Below are 24803 nucleotides of genomic sequence, written 5' to 3'. Positions count from 1 at the left end.
CTAAATGCATGGGAGTTACCTGGGACTCAGGCCCCTCTTCTCCCATCTGTGGTCACTCCTTGGTGATCTCATCCAGTCCTGTAGTTTTATAAAAAGCACCTATATGAGGAGACTCCCAAATAAACACCTCCAGCTTAGGCCTCTCCTGACAACTACGTGGTTAGAAGCTTTGGTTTTGAAGTTCAGAATGTCTGGCTTGAATCTTGGCTCCACCTCTTGGTAGCTGCGCCACCTTATATAAGGAACTTCATATTTCAGATATTTCTTTCTGAGGGGCTAATGGGAGCAGGAGGTGTGAAGCTAAGAGGAGGAGATCTAGTCGAGTCCTGCAGGCCCATGTGCAGCATGAAGGCCGGGGGTTTACCTTCGCTCCTGTAATGGTAAGCCCTGGGCTGCCATTTCCTTGGTAAAGACAACCAGGTGGCCCCTTCTTGGAGAACCTGGTGGGGAAGACTCAGCATCCAGATGATTTGTACTGAGTGAAAACCCAAAATGTCAGTAACAGTCTTCTGGTTGGTAAGCTGCCAGATAACATGGATTTTACTATAGCTTGAAAAGAGCATCTTGTATTTGAAAAGAAATGAAAGGCTAATGTTGAAACTACCATAAAGAGTGAAACTACTATTTGTGTAATGGACTATTTCCTGAGAATTTCAGTTGATCTATCAGTGAGGAATTTGGGAGGGGTAAAAATAAAAACCGCCAACAAACTCTTTGAAGAAAGTTCTCCTCGTCAAAACCATCTGCTTCCTGACTTCTTATTGATCTGACCCGTGCGACACCAAAGAACTATTAAGGTGTTGAGACGAGAGAGGGCAAGGCTTCCCAGGCTGGCTTCTGCTGGTCCTGGGAGAGGCTCTCTGAAAAAAAGGAGCCTGGTCAAATGTCAGCCCCAGCCCACTTTTCTCAGAGCCAGACAGGCATGGGAGCACATGAAGTTCAGACACTCTTCAATAAAGGAACCCACGGACTCTGTAAGCCAGCTCATCCCAAATGTCAACGGATGCCGTCCTTCAATTCCAGCTGCACCCAAACTCCTATAAAGAGTGTGATGAAACCTCCCTTCTCTTTTACTCTAATACTGAGACCTCAGTTCCTCACCTCCCCAGCCACTAAATGTTGGGGTACCCCAGGACTCAAGAGTTGGGCCACTTTTCCTCAACTCATTTTGTAGAAAATTATCTGTGCAGTGTTCTGGACATAAAGTGAAGCATCTGGTTCCACTGGAGAAAGAGGAAAGAATAATAACTCTCCAGAACTACCTCCTCCTCCAGCTGCCACTTCATTTCTTTGCTTCCATTTACAGCAACATACTTTAAAAGACTTGTCTATTCTTGTTTCCACAGCTTCTTTCCTTCCATTCTCTCTAAACCCTCTCCACTCAGGTTTCTGCCTTGACCGCTGCACTGAAACGGCTCTTACCAAGGTAAGCAATGACTTCCGAATGCTAAATCCAGTGGTCTGTCCTCAGACCTAACTTCATGGGCCCAGAGTACAGGATCTGATAAAACTGATCGCTCTCTTGGCCTTGAAATACTTTCTATCCTTGGTTTCTAAGACCCCACTCTCCTCTGGTTCTCCACCAGCCTCTACGGCCATTTCTCAGTCTCCTTTGCTGGGTTCTTCACCTCTCTGACTTATCAACACAGCAATTCCTCAGAAATCTTTTCTCCTGGCTGTGGTCCCTCTCTTGGGTGATCACACCTAGCCTTGTAATTTTAAAAAAGCATTTATATGCTGAGATTCCCAAATACACATCTTCAACTTAGTCCTCTCTCCTGACACACACATCCAACCACACGCTGACCGTCTCCATTCAATGCCTAACAGGCATCTCCAAATGAACACATCCAGAACTGAGCTCTTTCTACTTCCCCTCAAGCCTGCTTCCTCCCTCCTCACCTTCTTCCCCCCACTGGTAAATGGCAACTCCATTCTCATTGCTGTCTTCTCTCTTTCCCCCGTGCCTCTGTCCAATCCATCGGCAGCTCCTGTCGGCTCTCTCTTAAAATGGACACAGAAGCCAACTGGCCCTCACCGCCTGCCCAGCTAACGTTCTAGTCCAACTCATTATCGTCACTCACGGGTGGCAATGGCCGTCCACGCTGCCTCCCTTTCAGCAGCTGGAGTCGCCTCTTAAAATGTGAGCCAGACATTGTCACTCCTCTGCTCACTATCCTCCAGGGGCTTTGGAAGAGCCCAGATCCTGACGGTGACCAGTAAGAACCCACATGGTCTGGTCCCCCATGGCTTACTCTGTCCCACTAAGACCAGCCTTCTCACTGTCCCTCCGTCACACCCGGAACACTCACTCCTGATTGAAGGCCTCTGCTCTTGCTGTTCTCCATGCTGGGACGTTCTTGCCTTGCTCCCATAAATCTTCCAAGGCTTTACTCAAACGTCACTTTCTCAGTGAGACCTGCCTAACATCGGAACCCTCGTACTTCCTAAAATCCTTGCCAGCTTCACGTTTCTTTTTAGCACTTATCACAAACATACTATACACCTTATTTATCTTGGTTATTATTTTCCCCACTAGTGTGTCAGGCCAGGAGTACAAAGATTCTTAGCTTTTTTGTGCACTATTATGTTTCCAGGAAAGTACCTGAATATAATAGGCACTCAATTGCATTTGTTTAATAAATATTTCGTTTTAAAAAATGAGCCGCTATGTTTCATCAAAACTGTACTCCTAAGTAAACTGACTTTTTCTAGTAGCTAAAATCTCAAAGCCAAAGAATCAAGGCTTCCTTCCCAGTTAATCATTACTAATCACTGTAATAAATCCCTGATTAGCTCTAATACTGATTAACTGAAGTTAAGAAGAAATGAATTTTTGTCATCTTTGATGGTGAAAAACTTATAGATTGTATTTATTTCTTTTTTGCCCCAAGTATGGCCTACTGAACAAAAACATAAATGCGAGGTTCAGGAACTTGTTGTACCTAAGAGGTTATCACCTTAAAGACTGGGTCCTTCCTGTCTGACCTGGCTTTGGAAATTTGTAGAAATTTGGGTTGGAAGCATGTTTTATTCAGGGGCTACTGGGGCTTATTACTGCCTAGTAAGAGCTTGTTTTGCCAAGATCTTCCATTTTTAACGGGGCAGGTTCTAACTGTTCAAAATTTTACCATAATATCCACAAGACCTATCAATGGAAGAAATCGGGATTATTGGGGTTTTCATCTGTTACAGGAGGTACATTCAAAATACGATTAATTTTCTATTTCAAGTGAAGAAAAAGCTGTTTCCAAGTACCCTGAGCATCTCCTAATAGCGAAGCATTAACACAACCCTCATTCTAAATTAAGTTTCTTTTCATGCCTTCAACACTGCAGCAGACAGTGTAGTCCAAACATGTACAGCGCAGTGATGACAGCTCAAGAGCATGAAAGTAAATCGCCATACGTACCACTTATTGCACCAGAAGCATTTGAAAAGAATGCAAATAGAGAGAGTAGCTGAACCATATCCAAATGTCTCAGTTATTACTAAAATGTTAAAGTTTCACCAATTTACAGCACTGCTTTACTTATAAGACATAAAAATCATACATAATAATCATCAGAGAAGAATTTTAATCCTTAGGATTAGACAGAATGGACGCTCCAAGATGAAGGCTTTAAAGAAGACAGAAACTATATTATTTGAATGAATGGTACTGGAATGAAAATGTATTCCAGCAGATAGACTTTGCTTAGCATTCAAAATCTACAACACGGGTCAGTCTCCGATGCCTGTCTAAGTGAAACAGGCCAGGTGTAGGACTGTCAGAATGGAATGTCCAGGCCCCACCAAACAGGGTGGCTACCACTTGGCTCCAACTAATCATGGCCATGTAGGAAGTGGGTCCCAGTGTGGCCAAATCTACTCTTATGAGAGAAAACAAGCCAGGAGGAAGAAAATTGTACCTCTTTATGTAAAACTTAAAACATTTAAATCTTGTATAAAAATTTTATTCAAAATTTCTATTTTATGTAAGTTCAAATTTTTTATGTAAACATTTTCAATTTTTTTAAAAATGCTGATCTGCTGATGAATTCAGCTTTTGAGCTCAAATCTGCAGGTTACTGGGGAGGAGGGTGAGTGGGGATAAAATGTTGCATCCAAACAACCATCTGGACTCAAAGTTCTACCCTCAACCTCAACAGGGAGCCACTCATAGAAGGCGTTATCTATGGAATGAATGCCCATGTGTGTGGGGCCCTGTGGGGCCATCAGTACCTCCGTGTATACTGACTGCATACCTGTAGATTCAGTTCCCATCACTACTCACCTACTTAAGAAAAAATAATATAAGTTCTTACAACATAAAATCAATGGGTGATCCTGAATCTTTACAATCAAAGAAACCAATACCTTGTTTCAAGTTAGAAAGTTAACAAGAAACAAGAATGGCATGATCAAGATTATGGCTTTTTTTGTCTTAAGATTGAAAAAAAAAAAAAACAAGAAAAGATTCCTTTCATCATTTGTCCACTGCTTTTCAACCAAGAGAAAGAAATGACCATCCTGTAACCATTACTTACTCACTGTGGGTAATAAGGCCGATCATTCTCATGAATGCTTGTCTCAGTTACATCTCACACTTATGCGTTGTTCTGTGCGTAAAATGCAGGCACGTGTCTGCTTTGGGAAGGTACATATTTACCTAAAATGTTGGGTACTAGAAGGTAACAAGGTGACATTCTAATGTTAAGTTCACACCTGATGTGAACTATGTAAGCTGATGGCTATGTAAGTATATAGAGGTAGAGAAATTAATGTTTTCATTATTTTCTATGTTACTATAACCAGAAAAAAAGGTTTATTCACTTCCTTCCAACTAACATGGAATGTCTACAAGTCCAAGCAATAGACATTTATCTTTGCAGAGATCTAACCCTATACCATGATTAAAATGAGATTTATTTGGATAAATATGGTTAATACCTCTGGGAAGATTTATGCTCTTGCCAACATGGTGAATTCCCTCTTTGCGTTTATTCTATTTATTGCTTTGGAGCTATGTCAAATGAATCATTTGGAAGAAACTGATGGCATAAGACTAATTAGGCAAAAATAAAATTACCAACTACTCTTAGAACTAAACTTGAGGCTGAGGAAACTTGTGTCTTAAAGTTTGTTTTTCACATACTCAGCCTTCTACAATCTTCTCCTGTTTGTCTAAAGAACTTTCTAAATAAACCCAATGGGATCCTCCTGGAAGTCTTAAGAGCATGGAAAAGAAATGCAGTTTTCTATATTTGAAATTCTGGGCAAGCTTAAAAGGTACACGCAAAATCATTGATTAGCCACTTTTCCTTCTGTTCCATAAAGCACACTTGCCAAATTTAGCTGTCTGGGATGTTTTCCTAGTACACAGCTTGTTGGCAGCACCTAACACCATCTCAGGGCAGTTGGCTTACTGCCAGGGATCAGACTCCTTCAGTTGTTGAGTAACATGGGGACTAGATTATCAGAAGCAGTTAAAATTTGGCTTAGACCAAGGCCAACTTGTGTCTAAGTGGTTCTTCATAAATCTAAAATATGATCCAATATATCCACCCAGTGACTGTCACTGGCCACTATCGTTGAACTAAAGTCCCTTTTAAGGAACTCATGGTCAACACACCCAAAGGTGTTCCACTGTCTAGAGCTCAGAGGAATCTGGGAAGGCTGCCTGCGTTCACACAAGAGATACTCAACAGTAGCTAGTAAACAATATTCTTCCCTCTTACTTTTAAAGGGAAAATTAGTTAGGTGAGCTTATCAGGAATGCTGCAGGCAACTTAGGTTTCATTTAAAAGCCTAAGTTTGTGATGCTGTCAAGTTGGTAGACATCTAGTCAGAAAGCTTTTGAAAGGGCTCCGTTACTACCATATTGGCCTGAATTGCAGGGCTGTATGTGTGTGTGTCTATTCCTGCAGCTTCAAACAATTTTTTTTCCTCTTCTGGGATCTCTGAATTCACTTGTCAGTTGGTTTATATTTACAAGCTAGAGTTACGTTTTGTCAAAATGTAATAACCCCTACCATCTCCACCAGGAAAGCAGGGTGAAAATCCAGGAGGTGTCACTCCTGTGGTAGGCAATGGACACAGCACGTTTGGGAACACGGTTACAGTGTAAATGAGGCTGCGGAGCTGCAAGGTGACAGCCCTGAGAGACTCTCTATCACTTCTACCACCACCACCACAACCATCACCCATCACAATGTATGTAGCTCTATTATATGCACTTTGGGTTTATTACTCAATTAATATTCAGAATGCTCGGAAAGCTTCGGTAATATTCCCACTTTAAAGATAAGGAAACCAAGGGTCAGATAGGCAACCTGTCCCAGGTTACAAAGCAGGGGCTTCAGGATGGAAATCCAAGTCTGGCTAACTCCAAAGCCCATTCTCTTAGTATATCACACTGCCTCTTTATAGATGGTCTTGCTGACACCTTTAAAAAACCCTCCTCCTGCTGCTTTGCCAGGAATGAAGCAGTCAGAGCTTTTTTCTCTCCTAGGAAAGGCTTATCTCTTTCTGGAATTTAGTTCATTTAAGTTTTTCTACCATATTCTGCTTTGGGGATAATTTTTTAAATCTATGACTTTATAGTTTATCCAGCTCATTCTCATTACTGGGAGTAGAGGCAACAGTCTCTTGTGACTTTCTTCATACTAATTGGAAGTCTTTTTCTCACTTCTTTTGGTAACTCCCTCTTGTGGACCTCATTTTTTTTTAATTAATTTATTTGGTTGCACCGGGTCTTAGTTGCGGCAGGCAGGCTCCTTAGTTGCGGCTCGTGGGCTTCTTAGCTGTGGCATGTGAACTCTTAGCTGCGGCATGCATGTGGGATCTAGTTCCCTGACCAGGAATTGAACCTGGGCCCCTGAATTGGGAGCGCAGAGTCTTAGCTGCTTCGCCACCAGGGAAGTCCCATGTACCTCATGTTTTATATTTAAGTCATCCACCCATGGCTTTCCTTGATACACAAGTTAAGCCTATCAAAAAGCTCTCAGAAATCTCATCCGTGCTGTCCCTTGTACACAGACATTTACTGAGATTTTTTAAAAGCCCCAGAAACTATCTTCAAAAAAACAAAGCATGGGGCTTCCCTGGTGGCGCAGTGGTTGAGAGTCCGCCTGCCGATGCAGGGGACAGGGGTTCGTGCCCCGGTCCGGGAAGGTCCCACATGCCGCGGAGTGGCTGGGCCCGTAAGCCATGGCCGCTGAGCCTGCGCGTCAGGAGCCTGTGCTCCGCAACGGGAGAGGCCACAACAGTGAGAGGCCCGCGTACCGCAAAAAAAAAAAAAAAAAAAAAAAGGCATGGTAGATACATTTGGGGTTACAAAAATCCTACCAAAAACTGAACAGCAACATATATGCTTATTAATCTGCAATGTAGAATTTAGAATTTTGCAGATGGCAAGCAAACATCTAGGGAGGAAGGGCCATATATATACAATACCCATAATATATAAAGGACTTAACCAGGGTCCATTCATCTGTATTCAGACACATAAGACTGTTTCCTTGTTCCTATCAAGCCTGATCCCAGGAAGGACTTAAGGCAGAGTCAGGTTTTCTTACTCTCATCTTACACATGAGGCCTCTGAGATCAGAGAGGCACAACGACCACACTGAATCACATAGTCTGCAAGGAGTGAAGGGGGAACCTAGGCTCCAGCTGCCTGGCACTGCATCCATTCCAATACTTGTTCATTTCAATTGCAAGAACTGATCAAATGTGCCATAATATAAAAGGGTGATGCTTTTAAAAACTTTTTATTTGAAAATAATTTCAAAATTACAGAATAGTTCAAGGGACACCCATACATTCTTTACCCAGGTTCACCCATTGCTAACATTTTGCTCTGTTTGCTTTGTAATCTGCTATCTATCTATCCACCTATCCACCCATCCATCCACATAATATTATTTTCTGAACCACTGAGAAGATATTGTAGAATTATGGCCCTTTACCTCCGAACACTTCAGTTTGTACTAAAGGTAAGAATATTTCCCTGCATACCACAGTACAGTTATAACAAGTACATTTTAAATGATACAACATTTTCTACTATCTATATCCCATTTTGTAAATTGACCTAAAAATACATTTTTGGCATTTTTCCCCTCCCATATAGGATTCAGCCTAGGATCAGTTATTGCATATACTAGTTGTCACGACTCTTTAACATTGTTTAATCTGGGACATTTCCTCAGCCTTTGTCTTTTATGACATTGACATTTTTGAAGAATATAGTCCCCTTTTTCTTTCTTCCTAGAATGTTCTTCATTTTCAATTTGTCTGATGTTTCCTTGTGGTTAGATTCAGTCTGTGCACTTCCAGATGGGATACTGCAAAAGTGATGTTGTGTCTTTCTCAGGTTCTCACATCCAGAGGCATATGATATGTCCATCTGCCCCTCACTCACGACATTAGTTTTGATCACATGGTCAAGTTATTGCCTGGTTTCTCCAAAATATACTTATTATTTTCCCCTGTAACTAATAAGAATCTGTGAGGAAACACCTTACGACCATAAAATAGCCTGCTCCTCCTCAAGGATTAATTTTTATAACAGTATTTTCACTGTGTTATAAAAAATGACCTCTACATAGGAAAAGAAACCTAGGTTTCACTTATTATACCTGAATAAGTTCCATGCCAATGTTAACATCTGTTTTTATTATAGTAGTCCATACACACTGGGTGTTTATTAAAAACCATTCATTAACTGTCTGCTATCTTGGGTAGGATACAGGCAATCTGATTTTTATATCCAACTGGTATCAATGCCCTAATTTTGGTTCAATAAAAAGAAATCTCTTTAACTCATGCTACAGAAGGGGTTTAGAAATTAAATTAAGGGATACAACTACAAGAGCATTCTATTAAAAAAAAAAGAAAGAAAGAAACTTATAAAAGAACCTACCTCTATTTATTCAAATTACATATGGATTCTGGTTATAATGATATTAGTTATTATCCAGCCTTTTTGAAGCAGTACAATTTTGAGGTGAACTTTAATTCAAGGTATTAACCTGGATTAAACATAGTTAGCTTATATAAAATGTTCAAATGGCCAGGTGGCTTTAGTTTCTGAGTTTGGTAACAAGCAGAAAGAAGGCAATTTTTGGAAAGCAGGGCAAATTAAAAACAAAAAAAAAACTTTTCAGAAGTAGTTTTTAAATTTAAAAAAATGTTGTTGTTTCAATTTTTGAAGAGGTCTTCTGGGACTTCCCTGGCGGTCCAGTGGTTAAGACTCCGTGTTTCCACTGCAGGGGGCATGGGTTCGATCCCTGGTCAGGGAACTAGGATCTTGCATGCCACATGGTACGGCCAAAAATAAAATAAAGTAAAATAAAATAAAGATGCCTTCTTTCTCATTTTGCTACTGTGGTTTGCAATATCATATGAGAGCATGTTTCACAAACCCATCATCATGCTTGAATGGGTATGCCACTAATTCAATAATTCTTTCACAGAAATCAGGAAACCAGGGGGTAGGCCAAAGGCTTACTCTCTTAAAAAGAATATAAACTTTGCTATAGCCCCTCTTTCCTCTTTTGAGCTCAGCTTGTCATCTATAACTTTGTCATACTTGCAATACAATAAAATTCCAGGCTTTATGACAGAAGAGATGTTTGTTTGTTTTTTATCAATAGAATTCAGCAACCAAAGCTTTAGTGTTTTGGGGTTTTTTTGTTTGGTTGGTTTTTTGGGGGAAAGCATTTGTTGCCACAGGCTCAAAGGAGGAAGAAAGGGAAAGGGATGAACTCTCTGCAAGGAAGGTCAAACACATAATTTACAAGTGAGGCAAGAGGAGCAGCTGTATCTGTTGGCCCATCAATACCAACAGCTGGAGAATTTACCAGCAATATGAAAACCACGTCCACCAGATGTCAAGCGATGCAACTGGAAGCCAAATATCTTTGGGCTTAAGGCAGGACTCTCCACTCTCTTTCCTCCCATATTTCATGTTAAATAGCAAGGTGTCTTCCACAGGCCACCAGCAGGGATAACAGGAACATTTCTGCAAACGGGACTTAATAACTTGACCGCTCCCACCAGACAGGTTTCAGACCAGCTCCACTATTGAAGTCCACCTCTTCCACGTTTTTTTGTTAAAAAGCAATTTTAGCCCAGATTCAACATGTCAAGGGTGAGAGAAACTTAACTGGCTGCAAGCTATTCTTGGGCAAGGATTCTTATGGCTTATCAGGCCTATTTTATATTTTGGAACCGTTTTGCAATTGGGAAAAAAAGAATGTTTTGAAAATATTTATTTAGAGAGCCACTTTTCCACTCTTTCTTTAAACCGGTGCTGTTCAGTATGGTAGCCAATAGCCACATGTGGCTATTCACATTTAAGCAAAATTTTAACTTCTGTTTCTCGGGCATACTCGCCACATTTCCAGCGCTCATTGCCACATGTGTCTAGTGGCTATCATATAGGAGGACACACTATAAATATAAATTATTTCCATCAACACAGAAAATTCTTTTAGATAATGTTGCTCTAAACCCATAAATCACTTTTATTTTATTTTATTTTTTTATACAGCAGGTTCTTATTGGTCATCAATTTTACACACATCAGGCTATACATGTCAATCCCAATCTCCCAATTCATCAGACCACCACCCTCAACCCCCGTCGCTTTCCCCACACGGTGTCCATACGTTTGTTCTCTACTTCAGTGTCTCAATTTCTGCCCTGCAAACCGGTTCATCTGTATCATTTTCTAGGTTCCACATATATGCATTAACACACGATATTTGTTTTTCTCTTTATGACTTACTTCACTCTGTATGACAATCTATAGATGCATCCACATCTCTACAAATGACCCAATTTCATTCCTTTTTATGGCGGAGTAATAGTCCATGGTATATATGTACCACATCTTCTTTATCCACTCGTCTGTCGATGGGCATTTGGATTGCTTCCATGACCTGGCTACTATAAATAGTGCTGCAGTGAACACTGGGGTGCATGTGTCTTTTTGAATTATGGTTTTCTCTGGGTATATGCCCAGTAGTGGGATTGCTGGGCATATGGTAATTCTATTTTTAGTTCTTTAAGGAACCTCCATACTGTTCTCCATAGTAGCTGTATCAATTTACATTCCCACCAACAGTGCAAGAGGGTTCCCTTTTCTCCACACCCTCTCCAGCATTTCTTGTTTGTAGATTTTCTGATGATGCCCATTTTAACTGGTGTGAGGTGATACCTCATTGCAGTTTTGACTTGCATTTCTCTAATAATTACTGATGTTGAGCAACTTTTCATGTGCTTCTTGGCCATCTGGATGTCTTCTTTGGAGAAATGTCTATTTAGGTCTTCTGCCCATTTTTGGATTGGGTTGTTTGTTTTTTTAATATTGAGCTGCATGAGCTGTTTATATATCTTGGATATTAATCCTTTGTCCATTGATTGTTTTGCAAATATTTTCTCCCGTTCTAAGGGTTGCCTTTTCATCTTGTTTATGATTTCCTCTGCTGTGCAAAAGCTTTTAAGTTTCAATAGGTCCCATTTGTTTATTTTTGTTTTTATTTCCATTACTCTACGAGGTAGATCAAAAAATATCTTGCTGTGGTTTATGTCAAAGAGTGTTCTTCCTATGTTTTCCTCTAAGAGTTTTATAGTGTCTGGTCTCACATTTAGGTCTCTAAGCCATTTCCACTTTATTTTTGTGTATGGTGTTAGGGAGTACTCTAATTTCATTCTTTTACATGTAGCTTTTCCAGTATTCCCAGCACCACTTATTGAAGAGACTGTCTTTTCTCCATTGTATATCCTTGCCTCCTTTGTCATAGATTAGTTGACCATAGGTGCAAGGGTTTGTTTCTGGGCCTTCTATCTTGTTCCATTGATCTATATTTCTCTTTTAGTGCCAGTACCATATCGTCTTGATTACTGTAGCTTTGTAGTATACTCTGAAGTCAGGGAGTCTAATTCCTCAAGCTCCGTTTTTTTCCCTCAAGACTCCTGTGGCTATTTGGGGTCTTTTGTGTCTCCATACAAATTTTAAGATTTTTTGTTCTAGTTCTGTAAAAAATGCAGTTGCTAATTTGATAGGGATTGCATTGAATCTGTACATGGCTTTGGGTAGTAGAGTCATTTTCACAATATTGATTCTTCCTATCCAAGAACATGGTATAGCTCTCCATCTGTTTATGTCATCTTTAATTTCTTTCATCAGTGTCTTACAGTTTTCTGCATACAGGTCTTTTGTCTCCTTAGGTAGGTTTATTCCTAGGTATTTTATTCTTTTTGTTGCAGTAGTAAATGGGAGTGTTTCCTTAAATTCCCTTTCAGATTTTTCATCATTAGTGGATAGGAATGCAAGAGATTTCTGTGCATTAATTTTGTATCCTGCAACTTTACTAAATTCATTGCTTAGCTCTAGTAGTTTTCTGGTGGCATCTTTAGGATTCTCTATGTATAGTATCATGTCATCTGCAAACAGTGACAGTTTTACTTCTTTTTTTCCAATTTGTATTCCTTTATTTCTTTTTCTTCTCTGATTGCCATGGATAGGACTTCCAAAATAATGTTGAATAACAGTGGTGAGAGTGGACATCCTGGTCTTGTTCCTGATGTTAGAGGAAATAGTTTCAGTTTTTCACCATTGAGAATGATGTTTGCTGTGGGTTTGTTGTATATGGCCTTTGTTATGTTGAGGTAGGTTCCCTCTATGCCCAATTTCTGGAGAGCTTTTATCATAAATGGCTGTTGAATTTTGTCAAAAGCTTTTTCTGCATCTCTTGAGATGATCATATGATTTTTATTCTTCAGTTTGTCAATATGGTGTATCACATTGATTGATTTGCGTATATTGAAGAATCCTTGCATCCCTGGGGTAAATCCCACTTGATCATGGTGTATGATCCTTTTAATGTGTTGTTGGATTCTGTTTGCTAGTATTTTGTTGAGGATTTTTCCATCTATGTTCATCAGTGATATTAGTCTGTACTTTTCCTTTTTTGTAGTATCGTTGTCTGGTTTTGGTATCAGGGTGATGGTGGCCTCATAGAATGAGTTTGAGAATGTTCCTTCCTCTGCAGTTTTCTGGAAGAGTTTGAGAAGGATGGGTGTTAGCTCTTCTCTAAATGTTTGATAGAATTCACCTGTGAAGCCATCTGGTCCTGGACTTTTGTCTGTTGGATGATTTTTAATCACAGTTTCAATTTTATTACTTGTGATTGGTCTGTTCATATTTTGTATTTCTTCCTGGTTCAGTCTTGGAAGGTTATACCTTTCTAAGAATTTGTCCATTTCTTCCAGTTTGTCCATTTTATTGGTATAGAGGTGCTTGTAGTAGTCTCTTAGGATGCTTTGTATTTCTGCAGTTCTGTTGTAACTTCTCCTTCTTCATTTCTAATTTTATTGATTTGAGTCCTCTCTTGCTTTTTCTTGATGAGTCTGGCTAATGGTTTATCAATTTTGTGTATCTTCTCAAAGAACCAGCTTTTAGTTTTATGGATCTTTGCTATTGTTTTCTTTATTTCATTTATTTCTGCTCTGATCATTATGATTTCTTTCCTTCTGCTAACTTTGGGTTTTGTTTGTTCTTCTTTGTCCAGTTCCTTTAGGTGTAAGGTTAGATTGTTTGAGATTTTTCTTGCTTCTTGAGGTAGGCTTGTATTGCTATAAACTTCCCTCTTAGAACTGCTTTTGCTGCACCCCATAGGTTTTGCATCATCATGTTTTCATTGTCATTTGTCTCTAGGTATTTTCTGATTTCCTCTTTGATTTCTTCAGTGATCTCTTGGTTATTTAATAACGTATTGTTTAGCCTCCATGTGTTTGTGTTTTTTACGTTTTCTTCCCTGTAATAGATTTCTAATCTCATAGAGTTGTGGTCAGAAAAGATGCTTGATATGATTTCTATTTTCTTAAATTTACTGAGGCTTGATATGTGACCCAAGATGTGATCTATCCTGGAGAATGTTCCATGTGCACTTGAGAAGAAAGTGTAATCTGCTGTTTTCGGATGGAATGTCCTATAAATATCAATTAAATCTATCTGGTCTATTGTGTCATTTAAAGCTTGTGTTTCCTTATTAACTTTGTTTGGATGATGTGTCCATTGGTGTAAGTGAGGTGTTAGAGTCCCACACTATTATTGTGTTACTGTCAATTTCCTCTTTTATATCTGTTAGCAGTTGCCTTATGTATTGGGGTGCTCCTATGTTGGGTGCATATATATTTATAATTGTTATATCTTCTTCTTGGATTGATCCCTTGATCATTATGTAGTGTGCTTCCTTGTCTCTTGGAACATTCTTTATTTTAAAGTTTATTTTATCAGATATGAATACTGCTGCGCCAGCTTTCTTTTGATTTCCATTTGCATGAAATATCTTTTTCCATCCCCTCACTTTCAGTCTTTCCATCCACACACTTTCAGTATGTGTCCCTAGGTCTGAAGTGGGTCTCTTGTAGACAGCATATATATGGGTCTTGTTTTTGTATTCATTCAGCGAGCCTGTGTCTTTTGGTTGGAGCATTTAATCCATTCACGTTTAAGGTAATTATCGATATGTATGTTCCTATTACCATTTTCTTAATTGTTTTCACTTTGTTTTTGCAGGTCCTTTTCTTCTCTTGTGTTTCCCACTTAGAGAAGTTCCTTTAGCATTTGTTGTACAGCTGGTTTGGTGGTGCTGAATTCTCTTAGCTTTGGCCTGTCTGTAAAGCTTTTGATTTCTCCATCAAATCTGAATGAGATGCTTGCCAGGTAGAGTAATCTTGGTTGTAGCTTCTTCCCTTTCATCAGTTTAGGTATATCATGCCACTCCCTTCTGGCTTGTAGAGTTTCTGCTGAGAAATCAGCTGTTAACATTATGGGAGTTTCCTTGTATGTTATTTGTCATTTTTCCCTTGCTGCTTTCAATAATTTTTCTGTGTCTTTAATTTTTTTCAATTTGATTACTATGTGTCTTGGTATGTTTCCTCTTGGGTTTATCCTGCATGGGACTCTCTGCGCTTCCTGGACTTGGGTGGCTATTTCCTTTCCCATGTTAGGGAAGTTTTCGACTATAATCTCTTCAAATATTTTCTCGGGTCCTGTCTCTCTCTCCTCTCCTTCCGGAACCCCTATAATGCGAATGTTGTTGCGTTTAATGTTGTCCCAGAGGTCTCTTAGGCTGTCTTCATTTCTTTTCATTCTTTTTTCTTTATTCTGTTCCACAGCAGTGAATTCCAGCATTCTGTCTTCCAGGTCACTTATCCGTTCTTCTGCCTCAGTTATTCTGATATTGATTCCTTCTAGTGTAGTTTTCATTTCAGTGATTGTACTGTTCATCTCTGTTTGTTTGTTCTTTAATTCTTCTAGATCTTTGTTAAACATTTCTTGCATCTTCTCGATCTTTGCCTCCATTGTTTTTCCGAGGTCCTGGATCATCTTCAGTATCATTATTCTGCATTCTTTTTCTGGAAGGTTGCCTAGCTCCACTTCATTTAGTTTTTTTTTCTGGGGTTTTACCTTGTTCCTTCATCTGGTACATAGCCCTCTGCCTTTTCATCTTGTCTATCTTTCTGTGAATGTGGTTTTTGTTCCACAGGCTGAAGGACTGTAGGTCTTCTTGCTTCTGCTGTCTGCCCTCTGGTGGATGAGGCTATCTAAGAGGATTGTGGAAGTTTACTGATGGGAGGGACTGGTGGTGGGTAGAGCTGGCTGTTGCTCTAAATCACCTTTTTTAAATGAGCCATTATAATTCTTTTCTCTATGTACTATGGAACAAAGCTCTCGTACGCTGTCCTCACAAAGCCCTGTGATGCTACTACCTTTCTGGGTAATATTCAGAGGCCAGCGTGGATGGGTGTTATATGACCAATAAGCAAGAAGTTACCCTTTCTTACTTGTAGCCTCAATTTGTTAAGATCCCATCTCTATCAGACAGTGTACATCAGAAGTTTCCTTACTTGCATTTCCAAATGGGTAAAATAAATCATGTCCTTTGAAAGAAAGGCTTTACAGCTTTGTAATTGAGGTACTTTAATGCCAAGTAAACATCATATGCCACAGCTGTTCCTAAAAATTTTATGAACAAGAAGAACATGAGGCCAGTATAAAATGAATCCACAAATAATGTTTCTGACTCCCAGGCTCACCCCTCTTGAGTGCAGGGAAGCCCAGTGACTCAAGGGGCGCTGCGTGGACATTCTCTGTGAATGTTGTGACTCACTGAGGGATGAGGGCCTGGGATGCGTGGCACACGGGGCACAGACCTTTGACTCTGCCATGAGGATGCTGTGTCAGACCACACCGGAGCACGAGCCAGGTAGTCCTTGCAAGGACGCTGGGCATCTCTGCCCTCACACACGCAGGGTGTGGTCCAAGTGCTCAGCTAACTTTGCCTCGTTCCCCTTTAGCTATTCCCATCCTCCTTGCAAAATCACCCAGCCCTGCCAGCCATAAGCGGTACACCCATTTTCTCTTCCGAATCCCCAGTTTCTTCTTTTCCAATTATTCACAGTGGATGAAGAAGAACAAGAGTATAAAAAAAAAATAAAAGGTTTGTCCTAATCTCCCCTGCTCCATCATCAAAAGCAAGAAAGATCTGCTAGTTTTCTTTGGGACCGTTAATTGTTCTTTATCAGATTCTCATAAAGATCACAGAGCTACCGCCCAGAAAGGCTGAAAAAAGTCCATTGTGTCCACTTGGCCGGTTAGAGGTTCACACAGTGGCTGCAAGGTTTTCCAATTATGCACCCGTTTTCCCACTTACCTTGGCCTTCCCATCCTGGGCTGACATATATCCAACACACATGCTCTCCGTCGTGTGGCTCCACAGAAATTCCACTGCCATGGAAGAGAACACAAATAGGCACATTCAGATCACAGATGGAAAATAAATCTCTGCTTTTTAATACAACAGTTAAAGATAGCTTTATATTTAACACACTCGGGCTCCCTACTTTCCATTCGCTCCTTCATAAATGTCAGGATGATTTAGTACTCAGAACCGTGTAATACCGTTTACTGTGAAATGAAAAATGTATTTCTTACTTGTCAAAACTTATGAGTATTACATGTAAAATAAATGCTCTTCTGTTTGAAACTTGTAACATTAAACAACACACATGCATGCACACACACTCATACATACAGTACACAATGATTTAGTAAATATAATATCCTATAACGTAGTTTCCTTTAAAACACACACACACACACACACACACACACACCCCCCAGGGTCTAGGTTTTCAAATACCATTCTCCATGAAAAGGAACCAGGATTCCTTGGAGAAATGTTGATTCCAAGGCTGGGGCAGAGAAAATATTAAATGAATCTGGAACATCTTTTTATGCCAGAAAATAAGGAAGTGCTCAAAGAATGAGGAGGACTTATCAAAAGGACCCAGGGTCAGCCTGCAGGAACTCACACTGACCATATCTGAGTCAATCTAAGTATCAAAATAAATAATGACAGTAAAGAATTAACACCACTGAACAAAATTAAAACCAACGAGCCCATACTAATGCAAACACATAAAGGAATAAATAAAATGGGGGAGAAGAGAAAGCAATTCCTTGTAGCAGAATGCCAACTAATAAATACAGAATAGAAAGCCATCACACTTCCTAAAACTAGGAGAATCTAAAGAGGAACAGGCTATTTACATAATCTCAGTGTGATCTCTCCACAAAATTCTTATGAAGTATAAAGGGGCAAAGTATAAGTTCACTGTGGAGAAACCCATGGACTTCACTTTAATCCAATGATGGAAGCCAACATCACCAATTAAGGGACAAATCAACACAATGTGCCCCCTGAGACTCACTGCCACTTCTGCGGTGTTCTTGCCAAAAATGCAGAACCAGAATTGCATGAGGAAACACCACACAAATCTGATATAGGAACACTACTAAATAACTGGCTTGAACTCTTCAAAAAATATCAAAGTCAAAAAATACAAAGAAAGTTGAGAAACTGTTCCCATTTAAAGGCATCCCAGGGACTTCCCTGGCAGTCCAGTGGTTTCACTGCCAAGGGCCTGGGTTCAATCCCTGGTCGGGGAACTAAGACCCCACAAGCTGCGTGGTGTGGCCAAAAAAAATAAAGAAAGAAGACAAAGGCAACATGACAACTAAAGGCAATGTGTCCTCCTGGGATGGAGCCTGGACGGGGACAGGCGGTGCTTGAAGGGACACAACTAATGGAGTTTGAAAATGGACTATGGATTAGGTAACAAACAGTGTGGCATCAATATTAAATTCTGTGATTTTGACAACTATACTGTGATTATTTAGAAGAACAACCTTGTTCTTAAGAAATAAGCACTGAAGTATTAGGAGTAAAGACACCGGATCTCTCCACCTTGCTCTCAAGTCATTCAGAAAAAAAATGTACAAGAATGTGTGTGTGTGTGTAAAGGGAAGAGGGAAGGAAGGAGGAAGTGGAGATGGAAAAACAAATGGAGGAAATGAAAATGAGTGAATCTGGGTAAAGAAATCACAGGTGTCCCTTGTACTGTTCTCGAAACTTCTCTGTAAGTTTGAAATTATATCTAAATTAAAAGTTACAGAAAGAAAAATACTGAGATACACACAAAGCTTTGTCACCTTCAAGTACTTACTTTCAAAATTCTAAGTTTTTTTAAAGGCATTTTTAAAGTTTTGATGCACTTCACAAAAATTTCAAAAGTCCCCAATAATAAAAACTGCCTTGCTCAACACCAACCCTCTGGGTCCCGGGCCATGCATCTGTTTACGTCTCCGAGCTAATTAAGCCTGAAGACAAGTGTGTGAGTTGAGACACAACTGTGGCTCAGCTAGACTCTGGTCCTAGACTCTGAAGGCTTTGCCAGACACATGGGGAAGAAAGAAGCAGAAGGGGCGACACTGAGTTCCTCAGAGTGGCTCATTCCCTCATCATTAATTAATTCTCAAACCTGCCAACCTGCTCCACAGACGCTCCGCTGATGAGTGCAGGAAAACAGTGTCACGCAATGAAGCAAGTTCTCTTTGCCAGATGTTTTTTCTTCCTAACACATCTGCTTTGAACTTCAAAAACCTTGAAGTCCAGAGCAAGGTCTGGGATATTCTGAATTGCCTAATAGAGCAAAGGCACTCAAGCCTTACTGAATTTCTCGAGTAGTGACAATGCTGTTGTAGTTAAATACAAAGTTCAGGAATTTCTAACATTGTGATCTCTCCTTATTCCCCAAGTATTAAGGTGGTAACTGCTCATGAATTAGCCAAGAAAAATACACGGAAATATATAGTCAATCTAATCATGAAAGGGAAGGATAAAAACACTGCACATTATTTTTTTAAGACACAATTCTGACAATTTCAAACTGCATTATTCTCTCTAAAAATAGAGCCTGCTTTAAGGAAATGTAACACGTGAAAAATTTAGACTTACAAAACAGAATAAACTGGGTGTGCTGATTGACCACATTAAATATTTTTTTATTGAAAGGTTTTCAATAAAGTTTCTAGATACAGAATTTAGGAGTTCTTAAAGAAAGTAACTCAATGTCTAGAAATTCAGTCTTCATTCACTCTTTTTACAAACAAACAAAGGAGGTGCATGGTACTGATGCATTATTTTTTTTTGAATTTTATTTTTTTTATATACAGCAGGTGCTTATTAGTTATCCATTTTATACATATTAGTGTATACATGTCAATCCTAATCTCCCAATTCATCACACCACCACCACCACCCCGGCCACTTTCCCCCCTTGGTGTCCATATGTTTGTTCTCTACATGTGTCTCTATTTCTGCCCTGCAAACCAGTTCATCTGTACCATTTTTCTAGGTTCCACATATATGCATTAATATACGATATTTGTTTTTCTCTTTCTGACTTACATCACTCTGTATGACAGTCTCTAGATCCATCCACGTCTCTACAAATGACCCAATTTCGTTACTTTTTATGGCTGAGTAATATTCCACTGTATATATGTACCACATCTTCTTTATCCATTCTACTATCGATGGGCATTTAGGTTGCTTCCATGACCTGGCCATTGTAAACAGCGCTGAAATGAACATTGGGGTGCATGTATCTTTTTTGAACTATGGTTTTCTCTGGGTATATGCCCCGTAGTGGAATTGCTGGGTCATATGGTAATTCTATTTTTAGTTTTTTAAGGAACCTCCATACTGTTCTCCATAGTGGCTGTATCAATTTACATTCCCACCAACAGTGCAAGAGGGTTCCCTTTTCTCCACACCCTCTCCACCATTTGTTGTTTGTAGATTTTCTGATGATGCCCATTCTAACTGGTGTGAGGTGATACCTCATTGTAGTTTTGATTTGCATTTCTCTAATAATTAGTGATGTTGAGCAGCTTTTCATGTGTATTTTTAATACCAACAATTCAAATCAGTCACTCATTCAGGTTCAGACTTCAGAAACTCAGCAGGATTGTCTAAAATTTAAATTATAAAATGCTTTTGAAAAGAAATCTTATTTTATTTCTTTTAGTGTATGTCAACTCAATAATTTAATAAATTATTAATGAATAACTTATCAAATTATTTCTTGGTGGAGGACTTCAGGGAGGCAGGAGAGGAACTAACATTGAGAATCTATCATCCGCCAGGCACTGCCTTTCATAGTGGACCTCGGCAAAGCCTAGATGGGGAACCTGGGGCTCAGAGAAGGGAGGTAACATGGCTGAGGCCATCTGAGCAAGTGCAGAACCTAGGACTCAGACTGGACTTCTAGATTCTAAAACCTGTGATTCTCCATTGCTTTCTCACTCTGAAATCTACTCAGCTTGAAAAGGATTTAGAATCATACAGCATCGAACACAAACAGAACTCTTAAATATCTCTTAAAGTAAGCTTTTAAAACTATAACAAGATAATACATTTGACTAAATTAAAAATGTTTACAGTATTACCTTTTGCCCTATGGGAAAAAAGTCAAGAGATGAGTGACAAGCTGGGGGAAACATTTGCAATTCATATTACAGAAAAAGGACTAATTTTCTTAGTATATAAAGATCTGCTACAAATCAATAAGGAAAAGACAAACATCCAAAGAGAAAGCAAAAGGATATGAACAAAAGGGAATATGAATCACTCTAAAATGTGAAAATACGTTCTACGTTTCTCCTACTAAAAGAAATGAAAATTAAAACTACAAGAGATTCAACATTCAGGTTATCAGACACCAAAAGGTCAAAACAGCATTATGTTACCTGGGGGTAGAGGAAGGAGCACTCTCATGTAATAACGGTGTGAGTATGACCATATGGAAATACATTCTTATAATTTGCAGTAGTTATGTTCCATAAATTCACCATAAACACTGAATTAGCAAATACTGAGCCACTGCTCCCAAGGGAAATACAGGGTTAGTTTCCTGCAAGCCTCTGGTCCCAGCATTTTCAATCGATAAGTAAACTTATTTTATGTGTGTTTCTGATTAAAGACATCTTATTTAATATATGTTTTCATAACTAATTAATTTTATGCAGTATTTCTTTATAACAATACACTAGCCAAGAAGAGCTTAACATTTTCCTGACCCTGGATGACCTGCCCATGAATTTCTTTGGCTTTCAGCCTTACAGTAATGCTGTCCCTCATGCTCTTTTTATCAGTTGTCATCTCATGAATCCGTAAGTTTTGCTACTTTTCCAGCTCAAATTTTTCCCCACTCTGTCCATGCCCACAAATGACCTGGGAAAGTGCCGGGAGGATTGATCTTTCAATTACTAGTAAATTTCAGAAAGTAAGAAAATTCACAAATATGAATCTGCAAATAATGAGGACAGACTCTTTTTCTCAAAATGACATACCCTTTGACCTAGCAATTCTACTTTTAGGTATTTAGTCTACAGATATGCCTTTACATGTACAAAATAACATCTTTACACAGAGATTCACTGAAGTAGTTCTAATTAGGAAGAAACTGGAAATAGCATGGTTGCCTTTTGGTGGGAGCATATACGAAGAACAATGGTACCCTATACAATGGAATACTATTCAAGTAATTAAGAACAAAGAGAAAGTTCTACATGGATCATATGCAACCATCCACACTAAGTGTTTTTTCAAACTTTTTGCCATGAACCACAGTAAAACCAAAACAAAACAAAAAAAGCGCCACACACTGTCACTTAGTACATGGGTTCTTTATATTCTATGCACTGCAATTAAAAGGTTCTGCTCGTGACTCACTAAATTAGACCTCATTAATGTGACATGCTACAGTTGGAAAAAACACTAATCTGCAAAATATATCGTTTATCTAGAAGAAAAGTAAATGTGGAGAAAGACATATAAAGATGGTGCTGCCGTTTTTGTGAAAGAAAATAAAAGGGCACCATGGATGACAATGCTTGTAAATACATGAGATGTCTCTGGAAAAAAATCTTGGGAAGCAGCAACAGCAGTTATCGCTAGACAGGGAACTCGTGATTAACGAAGTTGAGAGGGGGGCAACCTACTTTTCACCATACATCCCTTCTGAAACTTTTGAATTTTGCCCTGTTTTCAATTATGTCCTATTTTTAAAAAAATACACCTAGGAATCTCAATTACCTTGTTAATCTAATTTATCTATGAAGAATTAATTTCTTCCCTGTTTAGATTATGACATTCTGAAATACACTGAAATGTGACGTAATGACATGTTACCATATATTTTTAATTGCCCTTCATGAAAATGCTTTATGATGATGTGAAACTGATTGGATGCTTTCAAATTGTTTCATGTCTTGTGACTACCCAAAACATGAACAAATCTTATGAAGGGGCATGAATAAACCCCTACTTAAATTTATACTGGCCACATATATATAGAACAAAACCTGCTATGTTCAAAGAGCAATCAAAACAAACAAAACAAAGCAAATACTTATTTCCATTTGAAATAAAAAATGCCGAAACCATCGTAAGTTTTTAAAAATGAGAAAACATTTATTTGTCTCAAGGGTAAAGCTTCTGTCACAAAGATCTCTCAAAATTGTTTAATTAAGCCAATTTATAATTAAAACCTAGTCAAGAGTAGTACAAAGTTTGCTCAAATACAATTACATAGAAGAAAAGCTAAAATGTTAAACGCTACTCAGTACAAAAGTAGCATTTCTCACCATCAGTGATATCTAGAAGTCTATAATTTATTTCTTAATTTTAAATCTAAAATTGTCTCCTACACTAAAAAATTGAATTTTATGGAACAGTATTTTAAAAATGATTCTAATAATAATACAAACAAACTGGGCAGATGCTATATCATAGTACCAGAATTTTTCCTTGTGTTATTATTACATGTAGGGGACCATGAACTCAAGCAACGTGCAGGGTTTATGAGTGGTCTGGCGTGGCACGTCTGAGCCTGTGAATGTGCTGTCTGAAATAGTGTTTGGTGTGGTCAAGCTCAAGCTGATTTCCATTTAGAGAAGGCCTGGCCTCTCGGTAATGACCACGCTCCTTTGGTAGTGGCTGGTGACTGTTTACACCTCAACTACTGATTTGAAAAGGGCTTTTGTTTTTTAGAAAGCCAAAGCCCAGGGATGGTGAGGCTACTGGAGATGTCCAGATCATGAAAAGACCTCCATCAGAAAACATTAAGAACACCTAAAGCTATGGGTTTAACATATGAAAGATGGACACAGGGATTTGGCAGGGTTCTTCTCCACCAAGTGACTTCACATCATGTCCCAACACACAAGCACGATGTGAAAAACCGTCAACACTACTGATCCTGTGCCAGAGAACAGATTAGGTGTGGATGTGCTGTACGTGTGTTCCTCAAGAATGGCAAGTTAATGGTCTTATAGGGACAGTTGGAATGGATTTGTACATAATCTTAGAGGCCAGCCTGTCTGGAAAGTTGTATTTAATGCTTTGGAACAAATGAATTCACCTAGGGGTATAATGTTCGAGAGCAGCCCCACTTCAGTCTAGGGTCCCCCCACTGCCTGAGACATTTTGAGTCACATGTCATCCTGTTTAAATTAAGTCAAACAAAATTTCTTTACCAGAGTTGCAAAGCAAGCTTTTTCTATTCAGATTCTCTTTTTTTTTGACCAGAGAGAAGCCCTCAGCCACCATTTAAAAAAAAAAGAAAGAAAAAAAAAAGTTGTTCTCCAATTGTTGTTAACAACCCCCAGCTGCACTGGCTCCCACACCCACTTCAAACCTCTCTGCCTGGCTTCATATCCCAGACTTTCTTGCAAGGAAAACAAAACTCTAAAATCAGAACAGTCTTGGGCTGGGCAGTTGCCAAGTCAGCTGCCACTCCTTAGCCCTAGGTCAAATGGCTTACCCTAGGACATTTTGCATAGTGTTTAAGTTACTCCTTATTAAATAAAGATAAATTCATTTTTTAAATGGGAAGGAAGAGGAACTGTAAATAGAACAATTTCTTCTTGTCTCTGCAGATTTCCCCCAGGGTGGTGAGGTTCTTTATAACCCAGTAGGGGGTTCATTCAAGGATGCTTTACTGTCCTGACATGGAATCCTTAAGATTCATATAATGCATGTCCCATTATGGCCATGAAGTAGCTCTGAGTTGGCTTGCTGCCCTGAAAAACTTTCACCACTGAACTGTCTGGGGAGCTATGGGGATGGAGTTCTAAAGAACTCCACTTACGCTAAGCCAAGAAAATAATTATTCCCTCTTTCCAAGGCTCACTCCATTTGTTCAAGACTAAAGAAAGATGCTGACTGAAAAAGGAAGAGAGGGATGTGGGTCAAAGAGTAAAACAAGCCCCAAAGGACATTTCAATTCTCTTCCTATTTTATCATTTTATTGTATTAGAAACTGATGAAATAAGTGGCCAATGGCTGGGACTTGGAAGTTCTCTGCTGAAGACAAAAGCATTCAGTGAAACA

At 39.1% G+C, this 24803-nt stretch overlaps 1 protein-coding gene across 5 annotated transcripts in view; it reads right to left on the bottom strand.

The window, feature by feature from the left end:
* Positions 1 to 24803, bottom strand: part of TASP1 (taspase 1) — a 296551-nt gene that overhangs the window by 73142 nt on the left and 198606 nt on the right. For all 5 annotated transcript variants that reach the window (XM_060285375.2, XM_030872548.3, XM_060285374.2 and 2 more), the window contains one exon: positions 16716 to 16789. In XM_060285375.2, the coding sequence (XP_060141358.1) occupies positions 16716 to 16789 (74 nt within the window). Of the gene's footprint in view, positions 1 to 16715; positions 16790 to 24803 lie in introns of those variants that run through there.

Source organism: Globicephala melas, chromosome 15 (genome assembly GCF_963455315.2).
Source record: "Globicephala melas chromosome 15, mGloMel1.2, whole genome shotgun sequence".
NCBI lineage: Eukaryota > Metazoa > Chordata > Mammalia > Artiodactyla > Delphinidae > Globicephala > Globicephala melas.
This window is presented reverse-complemented; position numbering and strand designations above follow the sequence as displayed.